General features: G+C 37.8%; 1 protein-coding gene across 9 annotated transcripts in view; it reads right to left on the bottom strand.

Annotated features, from left to right (window-relative positions):
- CDK12 (cyclin dependent kinase 12) overlaps nucleotides 1-23,433 on the bottom strand; it is a 62,919-nt gene that overhangs the window by 20,574 nt on the left and 18,912 nt on the right. For 3 of the 9 annotated variants that reach the window (XM_068531842.1, XM_068531843.1, XM_068531844.1), the window contains exons 7-14: nucleotides 19,594-19,650; nucleotides 19,105-19,206; nucleotides 13,618-13,695; nucleotides 12,479-12,595; nucleotides 11,867-11,998; nucleotides 9,848-10,059; nucleotides 8,516-8,968; nucleotides 4,246-4,663 (exon numbers count right to left, since the gene is read on the bottom strand). In XM_068531842.1, the coding sequence (XP_068387943.1) occupies nucleotides 4,246-4,663; nucleotides 8,516-8,968; nucleotides 9,848-10,059; nucleotides 11,867-11,998; nucleotides 12,479-12,595; nucleotides 13,618-13,695; nucleotides 19,105-19,206; nucleotides 19,594-19,650 (1,569 nt within the window). Of the gene's footprint in view, nucleotides 1-1,559; nucleotides 4,664-4,826; nucleotides 5,023-8,515; nucleotides 8,969-9,847; nucleotides 10,060-11,866; nucleotides 11,999-12,478; nucleotides 12,596-13,617; nucleotides 13,696-19,104; nucleotides 19,207-19,593; nucleotides 19,651-23,433 lie in introns of those variants that run through there. The other 6 variants (XM_068531840.1, XM_068531839.1, XM_068531846.1 and 3 more) reach the window with 4 other exon arrangements.

Here is a 23,433-nt window from a genome sequence, read left to right as displayed (position 1 = left end):
TTTCTGATTTAAGAGACGATTTTTTTTGGGGTCTAAACAGCTTCTTACCAACTTCTCTTGATGACAGTTGAGCTCAAACCCACTTACCTCTCCTTTCAGGAGGAGTCAGGGTACATGAAGCTCAACTCTTTTGATGGCCTGGCACCATCATTACTTTTGTGCAACTGTTTTTTACTTTAGAAAATCACATTTTATGATTTCCCCCAATTCTTTATTCTCTAGTTCCTAGTCTAGTGTTTTGAAGCACCTCTTCAAATCCTGAGAACTTTTTTTTGTTTTGTTTTTGGTAATTTATGAGTCTACAGAGATTCTGAGACAAAGAACCCCTAGGATAAAGTGGAGGAGAAATGCTCTTTATACATATAATTAGATCTGCTCAAAGGGTACAGATTAAGAAGTAAATGCAATGGAGCAAAAGTGGTATAGTAACAGGAAATATTTAATTTTCCAATCTCCACTTTCCATTTTTATAAACTGAAAGAAAAAATTTAATATATTACAAAATATCTATACATAGACAAGGTAAACCCGATGGGGGGCAAAAACAAGAGAGAGAAAGGAATACAGTGTCAGGAACCTAAATCAGGGAGAATGAGGTGGCAACTGACACTTTTCTGATGCAGCATTCTCTCTCAAAACCTGCTGGTAACCATTTTAGTACTGTAACTATATATGCATATTATACACACACACACACACACACACACACACACACACACACACACACACACACACACAGGTGGCTGGGTGATGTCTATGGCATAAGCTAACAGAAATCCTACTTACAATTCGTGCTAACTGCCCTGCTTTTAAACGTATAGATCTTATGTTTTCAAATCCTTATCGTTCCCGTGGACAGTTGAAGGAAAAAACTAAAGAAACTGGGTCAAATTTGTTTTCAAAACATAAAAATGATCATGGTCGGGCTTCCCTGGCGGCGCAGTGGTTGGGAGTCTGCCTGCTAATGCAGGGGACGCGGGTTCTGGCCCTGGTCTGGGAGGATCCCACATGCCGCGGAGCAACTGGGCCCGTGAGCCACAACTACTGAGCCTGCGCGTCTGGAGCCTGTGCTCCGCAGCGAGAGAGACCGCGATGGTGAGAGGCCCGCGCACCGCGATGAAGAGTGGCCCCAGCTTGCCACAACTAGAGAAAGCCCTCGCACAGAAACGAAGACCCAACACAGCCAAAAATAAATAAAAATTTTTTAAAAAAATGCAGTTGATGTTAAAAAAAAAAAAATGATCATGGTCAAACCAGTTTTGCCTCTCATTCGTGAACAGAATCAGACTTTTCATCTATTCAAAATAATGTATTTAATGGACAATATCTCCCATGGTTCAGTAATTAAAACCAAAACCACTTCTGAATGTAATTAATTGGGTTTGTAATTTTCTAATAGCCAAGCAGAAATTCTGCCAAACCTGTACTTCCATCACGTTTATAGATAACATAGCTGAAAAATTAGCAAATACCTTTTCTTCCTCCAGACAGATTACAGGTTGTTTCTTTGTCCCTCCGCCTTTAGAAATAGTCCAAAATTTTTTTTTTCTTTTTAAAGGTTAGACTCCCAAAATGGGGGTGGGGGTTGCGATGGGATCATACATACACACACACACACACACACACACACACACACACACACACATACTCACCCCCTTCCCTAGTAGTAGGGATGGGGGAATGGAGACTTAAGTATATTATTTAGAGTATTTGGCATAATTAAAAATAAGGGGTGGAGAGGGAAAAACACTATTGATGACTGCTGATAACCAAAATACAATTAAAATATATAGAGAATTTTATTCATATTTGATGGGAAACCAATTTTTCTCACTGGATACTTTTGAAAGTATCCCAGGCTTAAGTTCTTTAATCAAAAATGGGAGAGCAGGGCTCAATGACTCTAATTCAAATATTCTAAAATACAAAGGCCCATGTCTGAGGACTAAGAAGTCAACAGACAAAAGGTTCAGATGAACTTTAATGCAATTTACCAATAGCATGTCAGTGAGCCTAGCAAATCTAATTGGACACACTGGTATAAAAAGCCATCAATGCCAAAATGGCTAGAAGGTTCTCTTTTTAATCAATGTTTGGCCCTGAGGGCAAGGCCAGACCAAAACCCAGAGAATAATAAAGAAATACACACACCGGATATCTGCCTATTTCAGTAACAGGGGAAAATAGTCTTCATGTAAGTATCAGAAGAGGGTTCTTCTTTCATTTCTTTAAAGTTTTTTTTTTTGTTCTTGTTTTTGTTTTATTTTTTAATTAACGCACCTCTCTCTTACAAGTAGTGTTTATTTTTTAATATAAGAACTTGGCATTGAAACATGAAACTTTACTTGAGGTCTGTAAACTATTCTCCAAGATGCTGAAACATATTTGCCTTTTCTTTGTAAAACGGGACTAACCTATGTTTCACAAAGGTCTAGGTCTGTGCAGATAATTTATTTAAATGTATATGTTTTAAAAACACATTATATGCTGGTACTCACACAAAACTGGAAGCCAGAATGAGAAACCTCCCAGGTTATCCCACCCTGAAAGCCTTTCCCTCTTCCATTTTCTGTTTATAATAAGGCAAAATTCTTGCCATGAAGTCATAATTTAACCCCTTTTACCAAAACCAAAATTAAACCTCTCTGGAGGAAAATCCCTAGAAGAATTGGCAGGATATACATGCTGAGATGTGTATATGTCAATACTGTTCTTTCTTATGGTCTGCTCTTTTAAAATTATTTTTTTAAAAAAAGGTCTCAGGTAGTGATACATCTTCAGAAAAATATCCACCCTCAACTAAGTTACATTTCCATGTATTTTCAGGATGTATTTTTTTCTCTTTGACAATATTACAATGCTCTGTTTCAAAGGTTTTTCTTGACATAAAAATATATGCGTAAACAGTATGTATGCTAACTGACCTTAGTAGCCCTCCATGTATGGAGGCATCATCTGCTACCCTAGCTCAGCAGCAATGTCCTAGGCTGGTTGCATCTACAAATCAACTTCACCATCAGAACGTGGTTTTAAAAAAACCAAAAAACATTTTAGAATTGAAGATTTACAGAGAACAATATAGGAGTTTGAATTTCCTTTCCTTTATTTCAAAAAAAGTAAAGAATTATCCCAGGTTTTTGGGCATCTCAACAATTAATTTTTTCCAAACAAATGCCTCAAAAAAGAGAGAGACAGAGAGAGCGAGTGAAAGAGAAACTATAAAGATGGGGTAAAAAAGGTAATAGATGGGGTAAAGTCTACCTACTTGCCCAAGAATGCCACTTTCTACAACCTGCTTCATGTGCAGGGAGAGACGGGGCATGTCTTTTCTCAAAGTGGAGCAAACTTTAAGGACAAGCAATTTATTTGGAAAAAAGGTATGTTCAAGATGCTCAATGGGGTAAAAAAAGAGTTCACTTGAAAGCAAAAATGTGAGATGGTGGAGAGGAAGGAAACATTTATTTAAATCAGCCAGTCACTCTGTTTCCCTTATAGCAAAAGCCTAAGAGCAGCTCAAATTTTGTGAACACTATTCTCTTAAAAAAACAAAAACAAAACACAAAACTTTAAAAACCTAAAGAGAGCCTCTCCTGAACCATCTCAAAATTGAAACTGTTTCCTTTTTCTTCTGCTCAAGAAGTACAGGCAATGAACTAATTAAACATTTACTTTTCAATTTAATGACCCTCTCTGTATTCTCTACTTATATTTACTAGGTAGAGCTGAAGTAAATGTTCTGGCTATAGCCCATCCAGGGGGAACTGGTGCCAACATCACTATTTTATAAGTCGCTTGCTAGTAGCAAGTGAGCAAGAAATACAACAGACAGCTTTGCAGTAGCCAAATGCAGATGATTACCTCGCTCTGGCAAATGATTTCATTAACGTTTCAGAGGACTGGGTGGAAGGATGGATAGGGAAGGAATCTTTCAGGACTCTGAAGTCTCTGGGTTAGTAAGGAACTCCTCTCCCTCTTCCCCCTCTTGGAGGGACTCTTGTAGGCCCCCGATAGAGTTTTCCATAAGCAGAAGACTGAGCTGGGGCCCCCCAGTTAAGGCCTGCTCCTGAGCTGCTGGCCCCAGTGGTTCCTGGCCCCAGCTCCCCATAGTTTTGCAATTTGGTCTCTGCATGTACCACAGAGTTGCTGCTTCCCTCAGCCTTCAGGAATGGTTGCCCGACCACTGAGTGTAATGCTAAGGGGACCCTGGCAAAACGGAGGTCCTGGTCCCCTGGGAACTGCACTGACCCTGTGCCCTGGTAACTGCTAGACTCCCCAAGGTGGCTCACAGAGCCCGAGAAGGTCCTGTTCTTCACCAGGGTCTGGGCCAAGGATTCTGTCAAGGCTGGACCAGAGTGGCGTTCATCAGTGTCAGTGGCACTGAACCCTGTTTCAGGCCCATCATTGTTTCCATAAGTCCTGTTGGGATGGGGTCGGGTGGAGTAATCCATTGGTCTCAAGGCCTGGTGCTCATGTGGCAGGTGGCCAGGAGGCTCTGCTTCAGGCTGGGATAAAAGTTGCAGCAAGGCGGCTGTCACGGCTGGGTTCAACTCCTGGGGGGCGCTGGAAAGATCGCCTTCAACCAGAGGGGGTGGAGGTGGCGGCGGTGGAGGTCCGGGGGGCTCAGGGGGCCTCTTCTCTGGTGGAAGAATGTGAGGAGGACATGCTGTGGAAGGGTTACTTCTTTTAAACACCATCTTAAAAATCACATGTGACTATAAACACAAACACACACACACACACAGACACACACAGACACACACACACAGCCCAACATAAACAAATATCAATACAAGTAACCAAATATATATAAAGAATAAAACCTTGGGATCAGGAAATCGCAATTTATAAATAAAATCAAGTGATTAAAAGTAAAACAGTTGCATTCTGGATCTAACAGCTGGTGTAAAAAGATCATATATTTCAAATGATTGTCCTGATTTTTGTCTGAGATTTCCTCCATTTCCTTCCTTAAGGAATTGTTCTAATATGTAGGCTGTTGGTAGCCTCCCCGCCCCTTTTTTGCTGTTGGATCAAAACATTAATGAAAATTAGAAAGAAGGAAGATGAGAGGGAACAATACAAATGCTGTGGTCACATATCTAGGACATAATCTTGCTGTACAATAGGAGGCCTTGTATGGACTTAGCTAACACATTTTACAGAACGTTTGATGATATAAGGTTAACACATAAAACAGAACTAAAAGAATATACAGGAGAGGTGAAATAAAGTAAAAACCTTCCATTACCGTCATGTATAAATTATACACTTGCTTCTCCCAACTTGAGTCCCTTTTCCCCATAATCACATTCTGGAGAATAGGATATTAACCACCATACTGTCATTCAGTTTCCTTTGTTACAGTAATTATAAAAAATCACTATAGCAATGTCATGCAGAATGGGATGTTGATAAACATCTGTTTATCTTGGAGACAGTGACAAGAAACGAGTATTTAGAAATGTATTGAACTAATACTACACTCTGTCTTTCCAAAGATCTTACTAGAACCACTCCCTAAAGTTTTTGTCACCCACTGCGGGATTACTTTGCCTAACCATGGCAATCATTGTCTGATAACTCCTGCCAAGGCAAGAGACTAGAAATGTACAACAGCGTGAGTTTGAGGACACACAAAACCAAGTACAATCAGAACTGTGACTTTAGAGAGTTGGGAGTCATCCTGCTGAAGAAAAGACTTAAAGTTTTGGGATATCTTCCAAATGATTGATTTTTCTGTTCCCTATGGAAGCATATTTTTAAATGTCCATATAATCAATTCTTTATTATTATCTGAGATAGTGATATAAAGTCATTACTCAGGCAAGCCAAAAGTAGTTTTTATAGTTATCATTAGGTATTTTGGTTGTATATTTACCACAATTATATTTTGCAGAAACAATCAGGAAAGTAAGCATGCCCTTAGCGTGCAGATGAAAGTACTCTGAAAACACTACGAAACTGTTGAGCAGTAGGAGGATAAGGTCGGTGTGTAACATACAAGTAGGGTGACCAAGAGTCCCAATGTGCCTGGGACTGAGGGGGTTCCCAGGTTGCTAACTTTCAGTTTTAAAACCAGGACAGTACAGGGACAAGGTGGTCATCCTATATACAATACGCACCCAAGTTACTTGTTAACAGACTGGCTAGTTGACTAGGTGGTAGAGAAAACTGAATTAAAGGACAAAAAAATTACCTATAGAAAAGACTCACAACTTGAAAAGTAGACATCCAGAAAAAGGAGAGCTAACTGGACTACAAACATCTATAGATTTCAGAGCTTTTTGCCGTGAACACTACATATCTCACTACATAAGAACATCAATCACAGTACCAGTTATTTTTTAAAGTATTTTTGGTCTGTATATGAAATGGAACACCAGTTTTTTTGTTTGTTTTTTTAATACTAAGGGCAAACAACTTTAAAAATGCCTAACTGTAAAAATGGACAAAGCTACACTTATTTTCTTCCATCTATACTACTTTTCATATTTGCCTTTTATGTAAATAGCCTAGTTGTGTTTCAACAGAACTAATTCTTGAGCTCACATTCTTTCACATGTATGAGAGGATGAAAACTATTTCAAAATAGCAAAGGCAGATGGATTGTAAAGAACTATTAAAGGTTAATAAAACGTCTTAAGAGAATTAAAAATAAAGATCACATTAAAAAAACATACTGTTATAAGATTCAAAATATTAACAATATTGCCAATCCTTAACAGCCTGTACCAATGGCGGGAGGGATTAATGAAATACACAAATAACTTAAAACTTCATTTTACTCATTAGATTTCAACCAAAACCCTTTCCCAACGAGTACAGAATAGCTAAACAGTAGCCAAAGTGATAGATTTTTACCTTCTCTGGCTAACTCAGTCTGCCCTCTGGTGGAAGTGCTAATGAACACTAAAATGGCCAAATGAGAGGTAGCAGGGGAGAAAGAAGAACACAGAGACATCGGAGAGACACCAATGGGATAATCCAGAAGTGACTGTAATCATTAGGAATGGCATTTCTACTCTCCTCTGAAAAGTAAATCCAACAATTTCTGGCCATGAGCCAGGCCTTAATTTTAGTTCAATTTCACCATTTGGCTGATAGCTTGTTGACTCAATTACTGGGTGAATTTCTTTCAAACACTATGCCATTGAACTTGAACAACTTCTTTCAGATATTTTGATTGTAGCTGAATTTTTTTTTTTGGTTGGGGGGTGGGTGGTGGTGCAAGGGAGGAGGGTATGAGAGATGAGACAAAAAGGCCTACTTTAATTCTAGATTTGCTTTCTCTGTTATTCCACGTCCTGGAGTCTCTTAAAAACAATTGGAACTGTTATGGCATAATAGCAAAGTGAACTACGAAACACATTAAAAAGAAACACATTAAGAAGGTACAGGAATTCTAGTTCTGCCTATGATTCCAGCAGTGGGACCATAGGCAGGCTTATTTAAACTCCCTGGATTGCAGTTTCCCTATCTATAAAGTAAGGGGGTAATTTTATTTATGTTACCTTCTGTTTTTTTTTTTTAACTTTACATATGATAAATAGTTTATATATTTGACCTTGTACTAGTGGAAATAAGGCATATATTCTCCATACCAACCCATATGAAATGTGAGTACAATAGCCTAAAAGTTGAAGGTTAGTGTACCCCATCAGACCTTGTACATCTTCTCATTCCCCAATTCATGGGGTCTTCATGGACAGCAAAAATTTCCAAGGAGTTGGAATCACTTTCAGATAAGTAAAGATTTTGCAAGTAAAGACTGTGAATCAGAATTCATTAGAAAATTTAAACTTCTTTTCCCTCTAATAAATTGTATGCTGTGGTCATGTGAGATCAAGGTATACATATTTTCTTTTATCAGATTTTTTTTTTTTTTAATATAATGCTCAATTCCTAATCTGGGGTCCATTTAGTTACCTCTTTCAGGAACACAGATTTAAAGGAATCATTTTTATATGCTATTTTTTGGAAAGGAAATGTACTTTGTTAATTATCTACTTAGAAATCTCAAATTATTCTTCAGGAGATTAACACTGATATCTTATTAGGGCTTTCTTGACTGTATGTTTCTGGCGAGACTCTGGTATCTAGCATCCACTATACTAGAGTACAATTGACTATTTGTACAATCTGATTAATGGTTTGTTTGGAAGGCAGATTTTCAAGTGCCAATACTAGTTGGCCACCACACACACAGTGGTTCAAGATGCATCACTAGCTACAGTTGTGGTTTCCTTGTGTGAGAACACAGGGACTTTACTTACCTACTCCCTAGGAAATGGAAAGATGGAAAAACAATCAGTATATGAAAGGTGCTTTAAGAAGCTTTGAGACTTAAATAAAAGAAGCTGGGTAAGAAATACATCACTTGGTGCTATGTTCTCCTGTAGACTAGGTGACAGAAAGACTGAAACCGAGGCCACTGATGTGAAAAAGAAAATGTTAGAGATTTTTAAGAGGATCAACAGCACCTGAGCTCAATGAGATTCATGACCGGTCTGTTTACCTGCTGCCTCCTCCTGTGGCATTGTGGGAGTTCTTCGGGGCCCCTGTGGCCCACTGTTCTTGTCACTGTTGTTTTCCTCCAGGTTGCCTGCTGGCTCCTGGGTTTTCATTAGTTGACCCAAGAGAACTGCCAACATATTCTGCATGTCAGCTGGTGTGCTTGAAGCTTCAGGGGTTGTCTGTTCTGCTGAAGGTTGGACCACTGGGGCAGGGGGTGCCTCCTTCAAAGATTCCTCTGGGGCCGTGGGCTCTGAGTCCTGCTGTTGGGGAGTGGCTTCTGTTAGGGCACTGATGGATTGGTTCAGGGCCTCCAGCTGCTGCTGTATCTCTGGATTGGAGTGGATGTTAAGCAGCTGCGCCATTTGAGGAATACTCAGGTCAGTTTGGCTCTGCAGCAGGTTCAATAACACTGCCAATTCACTTTGATTCAACTGCTGTGTGATGTCACCGAGGCCTGTGGAGAGACAGTGGAGCCAATATAAGAGGATGAGGCAAGGCAAGGACCTTTGCCTTCTTCAACTGGCAATAGCAACTTACAATATCCAATGAATGAAGTTTCATTTTGAATGTCTCATTTTTCATGCCTCCAACTGTCATGACACATTTGTTATTCTTTATATTTTCACTTAAAAATACAGGGACTAATTAAAACACCTCTGTATTGTGAGTGAAAGTGACTTCATTTTATCTATATTCTTCAAGGTCAGTGATTTTCAACCCTTACTGTACATCAGAATAGGAGAGGTTTTTTGTTTGTTTGTTTTTTGTTTTTTTAATATCTTTATTATGAGTATAATTGCTTTACAATGAGAATAGGAGAGATTTTAAAATTCAGAAGCCTCAGGTCCCATCCCTAGAGACCTGGCAATTGTTCGCAGGTGTTTACATTTAAAGCTTTTTAGATGATTCTAATATGCAGCCAGCACTGAAAACCACTGTTTTAAGTGGACAAGGAAGGAAAAATGAGCCAAGGAAGGAATAGCTGTAGTTCAGAAAAAATGGTTGCACCACAGGAGAGCTACCTTGTTGTTTATAATAATTCATTATTACACAGTTTTTGATATATTTAGATCAAATAACAGTCTACAGAACTAACTACATTTAGCAATTGTGACTTAACATGATTAAATTCTAAGAAGGTCTTAACAAATCTAACATAAACAGGGCTCCAGTTATGTTAGGGAGCCATGGGTAAACTAATCTTAAATTAAAACACACAAACAAACAAACACACACACACACACACACACACACACACACACACCCTTGCACTTGACCTTCAAAATCTGCCACGTGCTTAGTAAAAGCACAACGGCTGTATCCCAGCACTGACCTATTGCATCCCCAGCCCCAGGCTCCACCTTGCCAGGAGCAGGCTGAGGTGGTGCTGGGCTGCTGTTCTTCACAGGCTCAGCACTTGTCCCTGAGATAGTTTCTTTTCGAGAGGCTTTGGGTGGAGGTGGCTCTTCTACCAAAACACCGCTTTGTCGCTGCCGTCGCCGTTTCTTACTCCATAATTCATGGCAATCCTGCCAGTGGGGGAGGCTGGAAAAAGACAAAAGAAATGTGTGTGGGAATGCAGTAGTGAGTGAATGGAGGAACAAGAGATTAAAATGGGAAGGCAGGGGTTTCCCTGGTGGCGCAGTGGTTAAGAATCTGCCTGCCAATGCAGGGGACACGCTGGGTTCGATCCCTGGTCCGGGAAGATTCCACATGCCGCGAAGCAACTAAGCCCATGTGACACAACTACTGAGCCTGCGCTGTAGAACCCGCAAGCCACAACTACTGAAGTCCGTGCACCTAGAGCCTGTGCTCCGCAACAAGAGGAGCCACCACAATGAGGAGCCCACACACCGCAACAAAGAGTGGCCCCCGCTCCCTGCAACTAAAGAAAGCCCACGCGCAGCAATGAAGACCCAACGCAGCCAAAAATAAATAAATAAATTTTTAAAAATAAATAAAATAAAATAAAATGGGAAGGCAAAGAGCAAGGGGAAATAGAAAGGATAAGGAAAATATAAAAATAACCAGAAAAGTTAGTAAACAGAGAGTAGCAGTGTAAATAGAATCATGGCATATGGTAGTCTGAGAAACTAAAAATCCAAAAGCCCAAAGAATTTCTTTCTACAGTGAGAAATGAAGATCTTGCTAATACCAGAGACACACTTGCTATATAAATGCCCATATTCCAGTCAAACAGTTAAGTTTCATAACTGTTCTTGCTTGGCGTAACAAAAATAAAGGAGACCTTTACTGGTCAAGTTTCAGTTGGGAATAAATAGAACAGAGGTGACTGCCTTGTTAATATCTACAAAAAGTCCAGGCAAGGTGGTAATTTAAATCTTGGAACCACAAGAGCATATCATGATTAAATCACCTCTGTGTAAAATCGATTTATGTATTACTTGGTCTGTAAGGACCAAAAAACTGGTTCTTTCTTCTTTCTGCCCACTGAATTTCATGACTGGATATTTTCATTTGTGAGGTTTATTAGTATATTTTAATATATTTCCAGACTTTCCTATACTCAATAAATTCCAGTAAGTCAAACCTTACCACAATAAAGATTATCATAGCCAAAATTTCTCTATAACAAGTTTCCAATTTTTACTAAAAAGCTTACATATTTCAATCACATTCAATGTATCAAAATTCAAACACAATAAATGAATTCGAACATTTCTTTGGATTATCAGATTTGTAGATATTACCTGTTTGTGTACTAACATCTCATACATTTAAGATACACAGTACTTCTATAAGAAAGAAATGCCCAAAAACTCTGACATGAAAGCTATAATGCTGTCAGTGAGAGTCAAAGATTTTTATCTATCAGAATGTGAGATGTGAGTGTAGAACCTCGGAGGATCTCATACAATACAGGAAATTAATAAGATTCTGATGGAAGAAAGACACATTCATAGACCATATTTTCTATATCAAAATTCAGGACATATGGCTTGATAGTGAGACAAACTATTTAAAATTAGAACTGTCCTTGCACGTGTGGGATAACATGGTCACCGCAGATATAGGGAATTAAGAAAGATGAAATGGTTAACAGCAAAAATTAGAAGGAATACTTTCAAAGAGATTATATAGAGCAATATGCTGGGGATCCAGGGACAAAAGAAGATAGCATGAGTCCAGTTAGAACAAATATCATATCTAAATCTATTCTTTAAGAAAAAAACATAAAGCAATAAACTTCTTATCAACCATAATACTCAAGGACACCTCTCTACTTGGTTGGCCACTGCAGTTCCTTTTTCAAAAAACCTATTATTTTGAGTTTCTCATCTCCTGAAGCCTCGGGAAGGTTTAGGGTCACTACATGGTCACCAGCGCTTACTCTGGAGGATCCATTTTGCTGAGCTCGACATCTTTAAGGAAGTCACTCTGTAGGGTCTGTTCAGCTGTACAACGTTTGCTAGGATCTAACGTCAGCATGTGGTCCAGTAAATCAAGTGCTGCTGAAGGAATGCTGTGAAAAGGAAGAGAGAAAGAATGAGTTCACAATGACCCCACAGTTCTTAAACCGATAACCTTATGTCAAAGGTCTCTGAATTTCCAGCTCCATGTAAAACTATGGGAAGGGAGCTGGAACCTGGCTAAACAAGCAAGCAGATTTACTCCCACAATGGATTCAAGAAATGCAATAGTAATACAGGTAGAAAACATGAAGCCAGCAGTTTCATTCTCTTTTTGTTTTAGGAAGATCAAAAGGACTATGAGAAAACTTATATATCATTCAAAATAAAATGGTTTTCTATCAGCTAAAGCCTCCATATGAGAAAATTACAAAAGGGCTATGATAAAACTCATACTGCTCAAAAATAAAATGTTTTCCTATGGTGTGTTTTCATAATAAATTGGGACAGCACTAACTCCCTAGGATAGGAAAAAGTCAAGTCCAAACAACAGCCAAACACGCAAACTAGATGTACATATCTGTCAAACTCACAAAGAGAATTCTTCTCGTAGGCGCCTTCTATATTGCTTCTTCGGTTTCATTGTATTGAAGTAGGGCAGCTTGATAACATCAGGCCACACAGCTGGACATGGGCTACCACAGAGTCGACTGAAAACAAAGCAAAAAGCAAGAACAAGGAAGTGAGTGAGTCAGCATCATAAATTCTGGAGATTCTAGAAGCAGAAATTATTACCTCCTCAGGTCTGGGGGATCTTGGCTTATTAAGTTAAAAGGCATGCAGAGAGGTAAAACCTGACCGCACTGCTTTAAGGACAGAAGGAACAGGACAGAAAGACTGGTTACACGATGGTGAAGAGAAAATACTGGCACAATAGTCCAAAATGATGCACAGGTTTGGTTTTGTAAAACATGTTCTTAATCCTCCACATAGGTTTCAACTACCAATTTTGTTCTGTTCAGTTAGTATTAATTTCAAAGAGCTGAGCTGGTCCTATAATGTCCCTCAAAGGGAAAACTAGCAGAAGAGAGCCTAAGACTGGAACTTTGATGGAAAACTGAATTTACTGCATAACACATGAGTTACACACCACCTTTAAAAAAAAGTCTACATTAGCCTGTCGTATTCTTCCCCTTAATCTTACTGAAGAGAAATAAAACAAAAAACAAAACTCAAATTCCATCCCAACCCCAGACTTTCCCAAAATCCTCTATTACAGGCTCCCTTTTATAATTATCTGTTTACCTGATGCATCACTTACTAAACTCTGAGTTCTTTGAAGGCAGGGACCTATCTTATTTATCTCTGAATCCTAAAGTTTAACAGAGATAGGAATTTGTTATAGAACAGGCTCAACGAATGTTTGCTGGATAAAGTTGATCTTAATCTAACCTAAGTAAGAATGGAACAGCTATCCTGAAAACAGCATGCTTTTATATGAAGAACTAACAAAAAAAAAATGCAAAGAAAGACCTAAGAAGTAGGTGGAATACAACTTCTTTCCATATACAACCCATGACAAAATATATGGTAAACCTGATTGAGTGAAGAGAAACTTACGTAGACATAAGGAGCATAAACTCACTTAGTAGAATGACTGAAAAGTGTTAGAAATTAGAGGATGAGATTACCTATCACCCCTGGGCAACTCAGAGCACATGCACAGCTGTACCTGATCAGTTCTAGCTGAGCCAGTTCCAGATTGGCTTGAAAAATTGGCTTCTTTGTGAACAGTTCCCCAAGGATGCATCTAGAAAGAATAAAATTGAGAGGTCAGAAGAGAAATCCCTGGAGCCTATTTAAAGTGTGTCTCAATAAACTTTTATACTATATCAGACTGTATCTGATATACTAAATAAGCCCAAAACTCAGGGTCTGAGTTTCATAAAAGAAAATATTTCTTGCAGTGAAAATAGTACAAAGGATTTAGATTTGCTGGTAGATCAAACTTTTGCCACCTATAAAGGACAGTCTATAAGCAGAAAAAAGGAGTCAAGAAGCCTTTTCTATCAATTCCACTGTAAATTTAGGAAATAACTAAACACTAAAAAACACACACTTCAATTTTACAAAGATGCTCAGCAGTTTCAATAAAAAGAATATTAGCCTTTTTCATTCATCTGCTCTGCAGAATGTACACTATGTACATGTACAGCCCTCTTGGCACTGTATTTGTAAAGAAAAGTTTATTGTCATCAGTCAGGATCAGTTTCAATAGGACTTTCAAACATATTATGCTTAAACACTTTTACCATTTTGAAAAGGCCTTTCAAAACTATATTGACATATTTACACAGTCTCCAAGTATCTCTCCACAAATTACTTATTAATTACAAAAGGAAAACTGCTAACTATTTAGTGTGGAAAAAAGACAACACCTTAACCAAGTGACCAAAATTAACATCATCAGTAAGAGGCAAACAGGGTTCATGTAAATACAAATGTAATACCTTAAAAAAAAACACTTATGAAATAAAAAAGAATGAAATTCTGCCATTTGCAACAACATGGATGGACCTAGAGGGTATTATGCTTAGTGAAATAAGTCAGATAGAGAAAGACAAATACTGTATATTATCATTAATATGTAGAATCTAAAAAATAAAACAAATGAATGAATATAACAAAACAGAAATAGACTCACAGATAGAGGGAAAAAACTAGTGGTTACCAGTGGGGAGAGGGACTTGGAGAAGGGCAAGATAGGGGTGGGGGATTAAGAGCTACAAACTACTATGTATAAAACAAGTAAGCTACAAGGATACATTGTACATGTAGTACAGGGAATATAGTCAATATTTTATAGTAACTTTAAATGAAACATAATGTACAAAAATTCTGAATCCCTATGTTGTACACCTGAAACTAATATTATAAATCAACTAAACTTAAAAAAGAACACTTATGGAATATTCCAGCCAAAATCAAAACCAAAAAAAGGCTAAGGAACTGTTCCAGATTAAAGAATGAAAACTAAATGTAGTATATGATAATGGACTGGATCCTCTATCAGGTGAAGTATTGTTTCCAGGACATTATGAGGGTACCGACAAAATCAGAGTATGGAATGTAGGTTAAAGTACTCTATTAAATACATTGTATCAATGTTAAATTCCCTGAATGTGATAATTATACTGTGATTATAAGAGAATATCTTTGTTCTTAGGAAATGTACATTAAATATTAAGAGGGAAAGGAGCATGATACATAGAACTACTTTCAAATAGTTCTGGAAAAACATATATGGTATACATATATAAACGCACATTTTATTCTATGTATATATTGTACGTTGTATTATATATAAGTACATATGTATAATACATATACGTACCACATAATATATACATATGTGAATATAAAAGGAAATGCGGCAAGATGTTAAAAATTAGTGAATCTAACACAAATGATCTCAAAATAATTAATGCTGAGTAAAAGATGCCATAGGGAAAAAAGAGCATATATAGTATGATTCTGTTTACATAAAATTCTAGAAATGGAAATCAATCTAAAGTGATAGAGAGCAGAACAGTGGTTGCCTGGGAATGGGATGGTATGGACAGTAAAGAGGGACTACAAAGGAGCACGTGGAAAATTTTGGAGGTGACCTTGGTGACGGTTTCACTGGTGTATATAAATAATATATCAATACTTAAATTATATACTTTGAATATATGCAGTTTATTGTAAATCTCAATTGAAAGGTTAAAAAAAATCAGTGAACCTGGATAAAGGTTATACTAAAGTTCTTTGTACGATTCTAGCATCTTTTCTGTACATTTAAAATTATTTCAAAATAAATTTAAAACATGAAAAAAATTACACGAATACTCTATACTTTTTTGTATGCCTGAAATATTATTTTTTCAAAAAGTGGGGAAGAAAAAAGTGAACAACGAATCTCTTCTAACCTGTGCTCTGAAATGAGATTAATTTACAAATATTCCCCAAACCAATGTTTTCAGTCAGCCCTCCGTATCCATAGGTTCCTATCCATAGATTTAACCAACCATGGACTGAAAATATTTAGAAAAAAAATTCCAGAAAGTTCCAAAAAGCAAAACTTGAATTTGCCACACTGGCAACTATTTACACAGCATTTACATTGTATTTACAACTATTTATGCAGCATTTACATTGTATTAGGTATTATAAGTAATCAGAGATGATTGAAAGTATACTGGAGGATATGTGGGAGGGTGTGTGTAGGTTATATGCAAACACTACACCATTTAATGTAACAGACTTGAGCATCCCTGCGTTTTGGATGCAGGGGGTCCCGGAACCAATCCTCCTGTGGATACAGAGGGACAACTGTATATAGTTTAACTCTGAAATTCTTTAGCTTGACAAAATTTGAGAAAGCAAACAAACCCAGCTTTTAAAGTTATTAGCACCTTTCTTTTAGCATTTGTTAACCTCAAATTCTTATTTCCAATATTCTCACAAACCTTATCCAAAGAAAGAAAAGCATAAGTAAAATTTAATTCTGTTTCTAATATTAACGGCCAAATCAAATTCCAAATACAGTGTTATCACAACATGTAAAATAAAACGCAGAAAGAACAAACCCTGATGAGTTTTCAGACTCTAGGTATAATGTGTTGTACTAGTCTTTCTGGTTTCTCCCCTGATTTTCAAACTGAACTGCTCCATCAATTAATTCTGTCAAGAACATCCCACAAAAATATCTTCAGAGAGACTACCATGGATCACCAAAGCAGTAAGTGCACATCAAAAGTCAAGCAAAATCTCAATTCAATGAGTCACTGAGCTTTAAAGAAAGTATAATTTTCTATAATTTTAATTTCCAATTGTGTTTTGTTTTATTTCAGTTTCCAGTCCTTTGGTGGAGAAGACATCATTATGTAATCAACACTTTGCTACTGCACTGATGTAGCAGGTTGCACAGAAATAGTACCAACAGAGCTATGAACTTTCCCTGTGCATCTTAATGGGGCATTAACTTTAGAGCCTGGTTGTGACAATTTAAATGCTAATACTGTTAGAGCAAATAGTCCAGAACACAAACACGCCCAGCTTGGTCAGTAAAATTTAACTAAAGCTTCATTTGAATTGGGTAGGTTACTACAGAAATCATGCTCTTTCTCCATCACCCTTTTGAATTTTGAAATAAAAGCCCTATACTGCTCCTTTTAAAGAATGACGTTAACAGAGGAGAGAAAGAATGGAAAAAAGTGATATGCTCCACTGGGAAGTATGTGTGTCAGAATCCTAAAGTATGGAGGTCAAGGTCAGTGTGCATGCATAAATCATACAGTGTAAGAAACAATTAACTAGGGGACTTCCCTGGTGGCGCAGTGGTTAAGAATCCGCCTGCCAATGCAGCGGACACGGGTTCGAGCCCTGGTCCGGGAAGATCCCACATGCCGCGGAGTCACTAAGCCCATGTGCCACAACTACTAAGCCTGCGCTCTAGAGACCGCAATCCACGACTACTGAAGCCCACGTGCCTAGAGCCCATGCTCCACAAGAGAAGCCACCGCAGTGAGAAGCCTGCGCACGGCAACAAAGAGTAGCCCCTGCTTGCCTCAACTAGAGAAAGGCCGCGTGCAGCAACAAAGACCCAACGCAGCCAAAAATAAATTAATTTATATATTAAAAAAAATGAAACAACTAACACAGCCCATTTAAAATGTCTATGCCCTAACATACAAATTGTGGCCTCTAAGTATCGTTTTGTACTAAAAGGAACTAAGACTCCTTAGAGAAATGGCCAATTCCAGGTCTGTGGCAGGAAATGAACAGGATGAGCCTAGAACCAGAAAACAATGAAGGCTATCAAAGACTAATATGGTTGAGTCAAAAGGTCCCAAGAATTAACCTGCATAAACTCCCACTGACCAAAGACTGGACAGTTTGAAGAGGAATAAGGATGATAACCACAATGAATTAAAACATGTCAAATTTGTTTAAATCCATGAGTTCATAATGAAACTAAAAAACAAATCCCAAATAACTTCTCTTTGGTCATCTCTGGAGGATAATAGTAAGCCACCTCATTATTTTGAATACTGGTAAATAAAATGAAAGAATTCAACCTTTAGTTAAACCTTTTCAACTTTTTTTTTTTGGCTGTGCCATGAAGCTTGTGGAATCTTAGTTCCCCTTCCAGGGATCAAACCCAGGCCCTCAGGAGTGAAAGCATGGAGTCCTAACCACTGCACCACCAGGGAACTCCCTAATTAAACCTTTTCTGTATCATCTGTACCCAAAGTTAGCCAAATAGATAAACTATCTTTATTTCAAGAAAGAATAAAATGATTAGAATATCATATCACAAAACAACCACAAATGGATTGATGGATGTGGATCATTAATAGCTAATAACATTTCAAAAAGAGACAACTACGTATTATGTAAAGTGGTGTGTGTATGTGTAAATCTGCTCCGATAGGGATGAATATTTTATTAGACACTGTTTAGAACTGCTTGTATAAGAGGATAATAAAAAGTAGACTAATTTATAATGGATTTTTTAATTGTTTTTAAGTTCTCTACAGATAATGTATCCAGTTATTGCCTGTACTATGGGCAGAGGCTCCCACTGCTTCCTACCCCCAACTTTGATGCACAAGTGTCTATGTAATCTGTCAGAAGTACTCAAAACCACCTGTAAAATAGTTTCAGGGTCAGTGGGTGTTGGGATTCAAACCTGAATTCACCTACAATTTACAGGAAATAAAAAAAATAGAGAACCATGCTAAAAGATCACCATGAGAGTGCAACCAGCAAAGTCCAGATTATGGGAAATTCTGTAGGACAAATGACCCAGTTTCTTCTAAAAAAATTATAAGAGGGGGGAAAAAAAACCTAAGAGAGATGGAGGGGGAGTCTATAATTAAAAGACTTGAGATAATCAGTTACAATCTATGAGCCTTATTTGAATGTATTTGGATCCAAATTCAAAGTAAGCTTAAAAAAAAAAAAAGAAAATTGGGGAAATGTTAAAAAAAAAAAAACTATGTGTCTGATATTAAGAAATATTCAACAGATTTCTTTGAAATCTGGCTAAAAGTTGATCCCCATCCTTTTGAACTTAAAGAAAAGCGGCAAAAAGCCAATGTAGAGATAAAACAGGATACAAATTCAACAGTATGTGAGTTACAAACAAAAGAAAAGGTGAAAAAAGCCTTACCCACAGCTCCAAACATCTATCGCTGGCGTATAACGCTCCTCTCCCAGAAGAAGTTCTGGAGGTCGGTACCACAGAGTAATGACTTTGTTTGTATAAGGGCGGCTGAAATGTAAAACATAACCATGACATAAATTTACAATGGTTACAACGGTTTCTGATGAAAAATACTTGTACAATTAAATGCAAATTAAAATAGCTGCCAACTGGAGACAGGATCATCAAAACAGCTCCATAGCAACCTAAGAGTTCAAAAGTAAACTGGACAGAAGGGGATGAAGAAATAACTTCCATTCCAATTTGAGTTGATTTATTTCAGTCTAAGGCAGATTCAAGAATTTAGATAGAATTTACTGTCTAAAATCTAGGTGGTAACACATTTAGAAAATTAGGGAACTCTGAGAGTTATTGCAATTTGCAGAATACTAGCATATCCAAGAATGAAAAAGATTCTTTCCTATTTCCCACATGTAATTTTGTTGAATGACTCACCTCTCTTCAGAATTATAGAGCCGAGCAAGTCCAAAATCTGCTAGTTTGATTTGCCCACTGTAAAACAAAAATTAATTATTTTCATAAGTAACAACAGCAGCCTCCAAATTACACCTAAAAAGTCAAGTGCTAATTTAGGAGTTAAAGGAATTACAAAAATGAATTTTTAACCTCTGCTCTTTTAGTTCTACTCTTAATGATCACTCTGCCAGATTAAGCCTCTTTTGACGACTCCACTATACAAAGCCTTAGGGAGTTTTTTTTTGCACTACTACTGTATTTTTGGATTTGACTCCTTAACTAAATATTTCTTTTATTTCTTGGCAAACAACAGTGGCTAGAACCTGCTAGATTAAATACCTACTGTTGGGGAAAAAAGGAACGGGCTGTTTTAGATTAAGAGAGATTTAAGAGGCCTAACAACCAAATCCAATTCATAATCCTTGACTGATTCTGGTTTGAATAAACTAGCTATACAAAAGGCTTTTTTTTTTTTTTGGCCACGCCACGGGGCATTGGAGATCTTAGTTCCCCAGCCAGGGATTGAACCTGGGCCACAGCAGTAAAAGTGCCGAGTCCTAACCACTGGATCAAACGTAATGATATCTGTAAGTTACTTTAAAATACGTCAGGCAGAAAAATAAAAAGGGAGCAAATATAGCAAAATGTTAATTGTATATGTATTATTAATTATATTAGTGTCTCAACTTTTTCTTATAATTTGACATTTTTCATAACAAAAAGTAAACTGCAACAATTCTGTGGCTATAACAGATTTTTCAAACAGAGAACATACCTTTGATCTGAACAAACAATTTTTATGATGAACAAGGCCCCTTCTACCAACAAACTGCCATCACTTCCTATACCATAAAGATACACAATTATGACTTTAGAGGGGTTCTCAAACGTTAATATGAAATAAGAATCACCTGGAAAGCTTGTTAAATTAAATGTTTTCTGGGCCCCATTCCCAGAGATGCTGATTCAGTAGGTCATGGTCCATGAATCCACATTTGCAACAAGCCCACAGGTGATGCCAATGGTGCTGATCTGAGAACCACACTTTGAGAACCACTCCCTTAAAAGGATCACATCCACGTTTCATTCTGCTAAATATTCTGTCTTTGACAGTGATGTCAAGCAATATTTTAATAAAATGCAACATAAAATGTTGGGAAACTATTTAAAAACCGTTATTAACTATTTTGGATTAACCATATTTATCTAAATTCTTGTGTAGTCTATTTATTCACATTTACAGTTTGCGTTACGTCTTGCGGAATGAAAAGCCAATTCACCTTTTTTAAGGGACTGGGGATATCTCAGGTGCCTGATAGCTCAGATCAAGCAGAAAAGTGAGATAGAAGAGAAAAAAAAAGGGCTCTTCTAGGAGGTGCTCCTCGAAGTCTGAGCAATGGGACAAAATATTAAAACAAAAAAGCTACTAGCAACGAAATTTTACATTAAATCAACTCTTACCATTCCTAGTAAAGATTATGGGCACCTTACCCACCTGTCCCAGACATCATCACATTTTAAGTTCGATTTATAAGCAAATTCTGAGAGAAGCAAAAAGGAAAGAAATAGCTGACTTGAGCCCTATATTGAGACAAAAAGCGTTCCTCAAATTTCTTGGCATCCTTACTTTGATCCCAAGACTCAAGGCAAGTCCTACTACGGTAGGACTGAAAGTTAAAATGGCAATAGATATACACTTATGGAAAATGAGGCTAGACCTAAACATCACCAGCACCTAGCATATTTCCTAATCCATCCCCCCCCCCACTCTCAGTAAATAACCTTTTTCACTGGAAACAGAAGCCATCAGGTGGGACCTATTTAACATATTTTTACCTATAAACTTATTTACACCTCTAACCTTGCTTTCTCCTTTCCCTTCAATTACAGAAAAAGTGCGTCAATCTCTTTTCTTATTCAAGGATAATCAGTATTACCACCTCTGGCCTTGACCCCATCTCCTTTAGAAACTCGTTTCTTTAAATTACTTTGGTTCTTTCTTGAATCTTCAACTTCCCCCTCTTTACTGATTTTCTTTTTGCTTAGCATTTAAATATGCTCAAACCTCTGCTTCTTTAATAAAAAATTAATAAATACAAAAAACTGAAGTCACACCTACAATCACCTTCCCATTAATTGTGCTACCCACCCACTTACCCCACACTTTCACCACTGACCTTTTAATTTTCAGATTCTCTCCTTGGGTCTTAAAATCTACCTGCATCACCTGACATCTATGACCACTCATTTCTTAAACCTGCCTATTTTGCATTCATATTTCCTTATTTTCTTCCTATCTGTCTAATCAGCCCCTCGGGTTCCATCTTCTCACATCTTTTCTATGCTTGATAACTCCTGAATCTACACTGCTAGTTTGAAACTCCCATGTGACCATATGCCTATTTGACATCACTACCCTGGATATATAACAGACATATCCAAAAGGGGTTTACTCTTCCCCCGACGCATCCTGCTGTTCCTTCTGTATTCCCTATATTGACCACTGTGCCACCCATCTAGATAGTTTCTTAGGACAGAAATCTCTGAGTTAAAGAACTTTGATTCATTCGCCACCATTCACTCACTCATCAAAGTCTACTGGTCTACCAAGTCCATCCTGTCCATCCTCTTCTAGCAATGCCTTGGTTAGTTCAAGCACTGACCATTTCTTACATTGTTCTTAATAAGTCTCTCTGCCTCCAGTCCACACGCTATATAGTGACCATTTAGTGATGTTTCTAAAACAGAAGACTAATTATGTCTCTCCTATATCTAAAATAATTTGGTGTCATTTATACTTGTGTAATTAAGATAAAATAAACAGCATGGGGCTTCCCTGGTGGCGCAGTGGTTGAGAATCTGCCTGCCAATGCAGGGGACACGGGTTCGAGCCCTGGTCCCGGAAGATCCCACATGCCGCGGAGCAACTAGGCCCGTGAGCCACAATTACTGAGCCTGCGCGTCTGGAGCCTGTGCTCCGCAACAAGAGAGGCCGCGATAGTGAGAGGCCCGCGCACCGCGATGAAGAGTGGCCCCCACTTGCCGCAACTAGAGAAAGCCCTCGCACAGAAACGAAAACCCAACACATCCATAAATAAATAAATAAATAAATAATTCCCATTTAAACAATAAAAAAAATAAAAAAATAAACATCATGGAGCCCAACGCTGCTCTCCTCCCTCTCTCGTCAATGCTTTCTCTTTGTCCACCTGAGGACTCCTCTCTAGGCCATCTCACCCAGAAGTCTCTGTGTAGACAGAACTAAATGGGCAAGAGCAGAGGCTGGCTGGATCAGACTAGACCATGAGACTCCTGCATCCTGCTTAGCAACCTGAGAAGGAAATTCACTTTAGTCTAAAACCTTATCAGCTTCCTGAATATGGGAAGTCAGGGACAGAAAGGGGCCTGACCCACCAGAAAGGACACCAAGCAGGACTGCAGTTATTCCCTGGCCTGAAACTTCCCCCAATAGAGGAGCAAAAGGAACAGAAAAAAGTATATTAATACTATAGTCCAGAAAGCTGCAAGATGATAGCCATCATCAAATTTCTGAAGCACTATTACTGTGGATACAGATTAACCAAGCCCAGCTTTAATGAGAATTGTGGTGGATCACAGGGATAGTGACAGAAAGGAATGATATATATATATATATATATATATAGATATATATATATATCTATATATAATTTTTTTTTCTTTAAAGACTTTTTTGTTGTTGTTGTGGACCATTTTTAAAGTCTTTATTGAACTTGTTACCATACTGCTTCTGTTTTATGTTTTGGTTTTTTCGGCCGTGAGGCATGTGGGATCTTAGCT

Source organism: Eschrichtius robustus, chromosome 20, assembly GCF_028021215.1.
Source record: "Eschrichtius robustus isolate mEscRob2 chromosome 20, mEscRob2.pri, whole genome shotgun sequence".
Classification (NCBI taxonomy): Eukaryota; Metazoa; Chordata; class Mammalia; order Artiodactyla; family Eschrichtiidae; genus Eschrichtius; species Eschrichtius robustus.
Note: the sequence above shows the minus strand (reverse complement) of the source record. Positions and strands in the feature narration are given on the sequence as shown.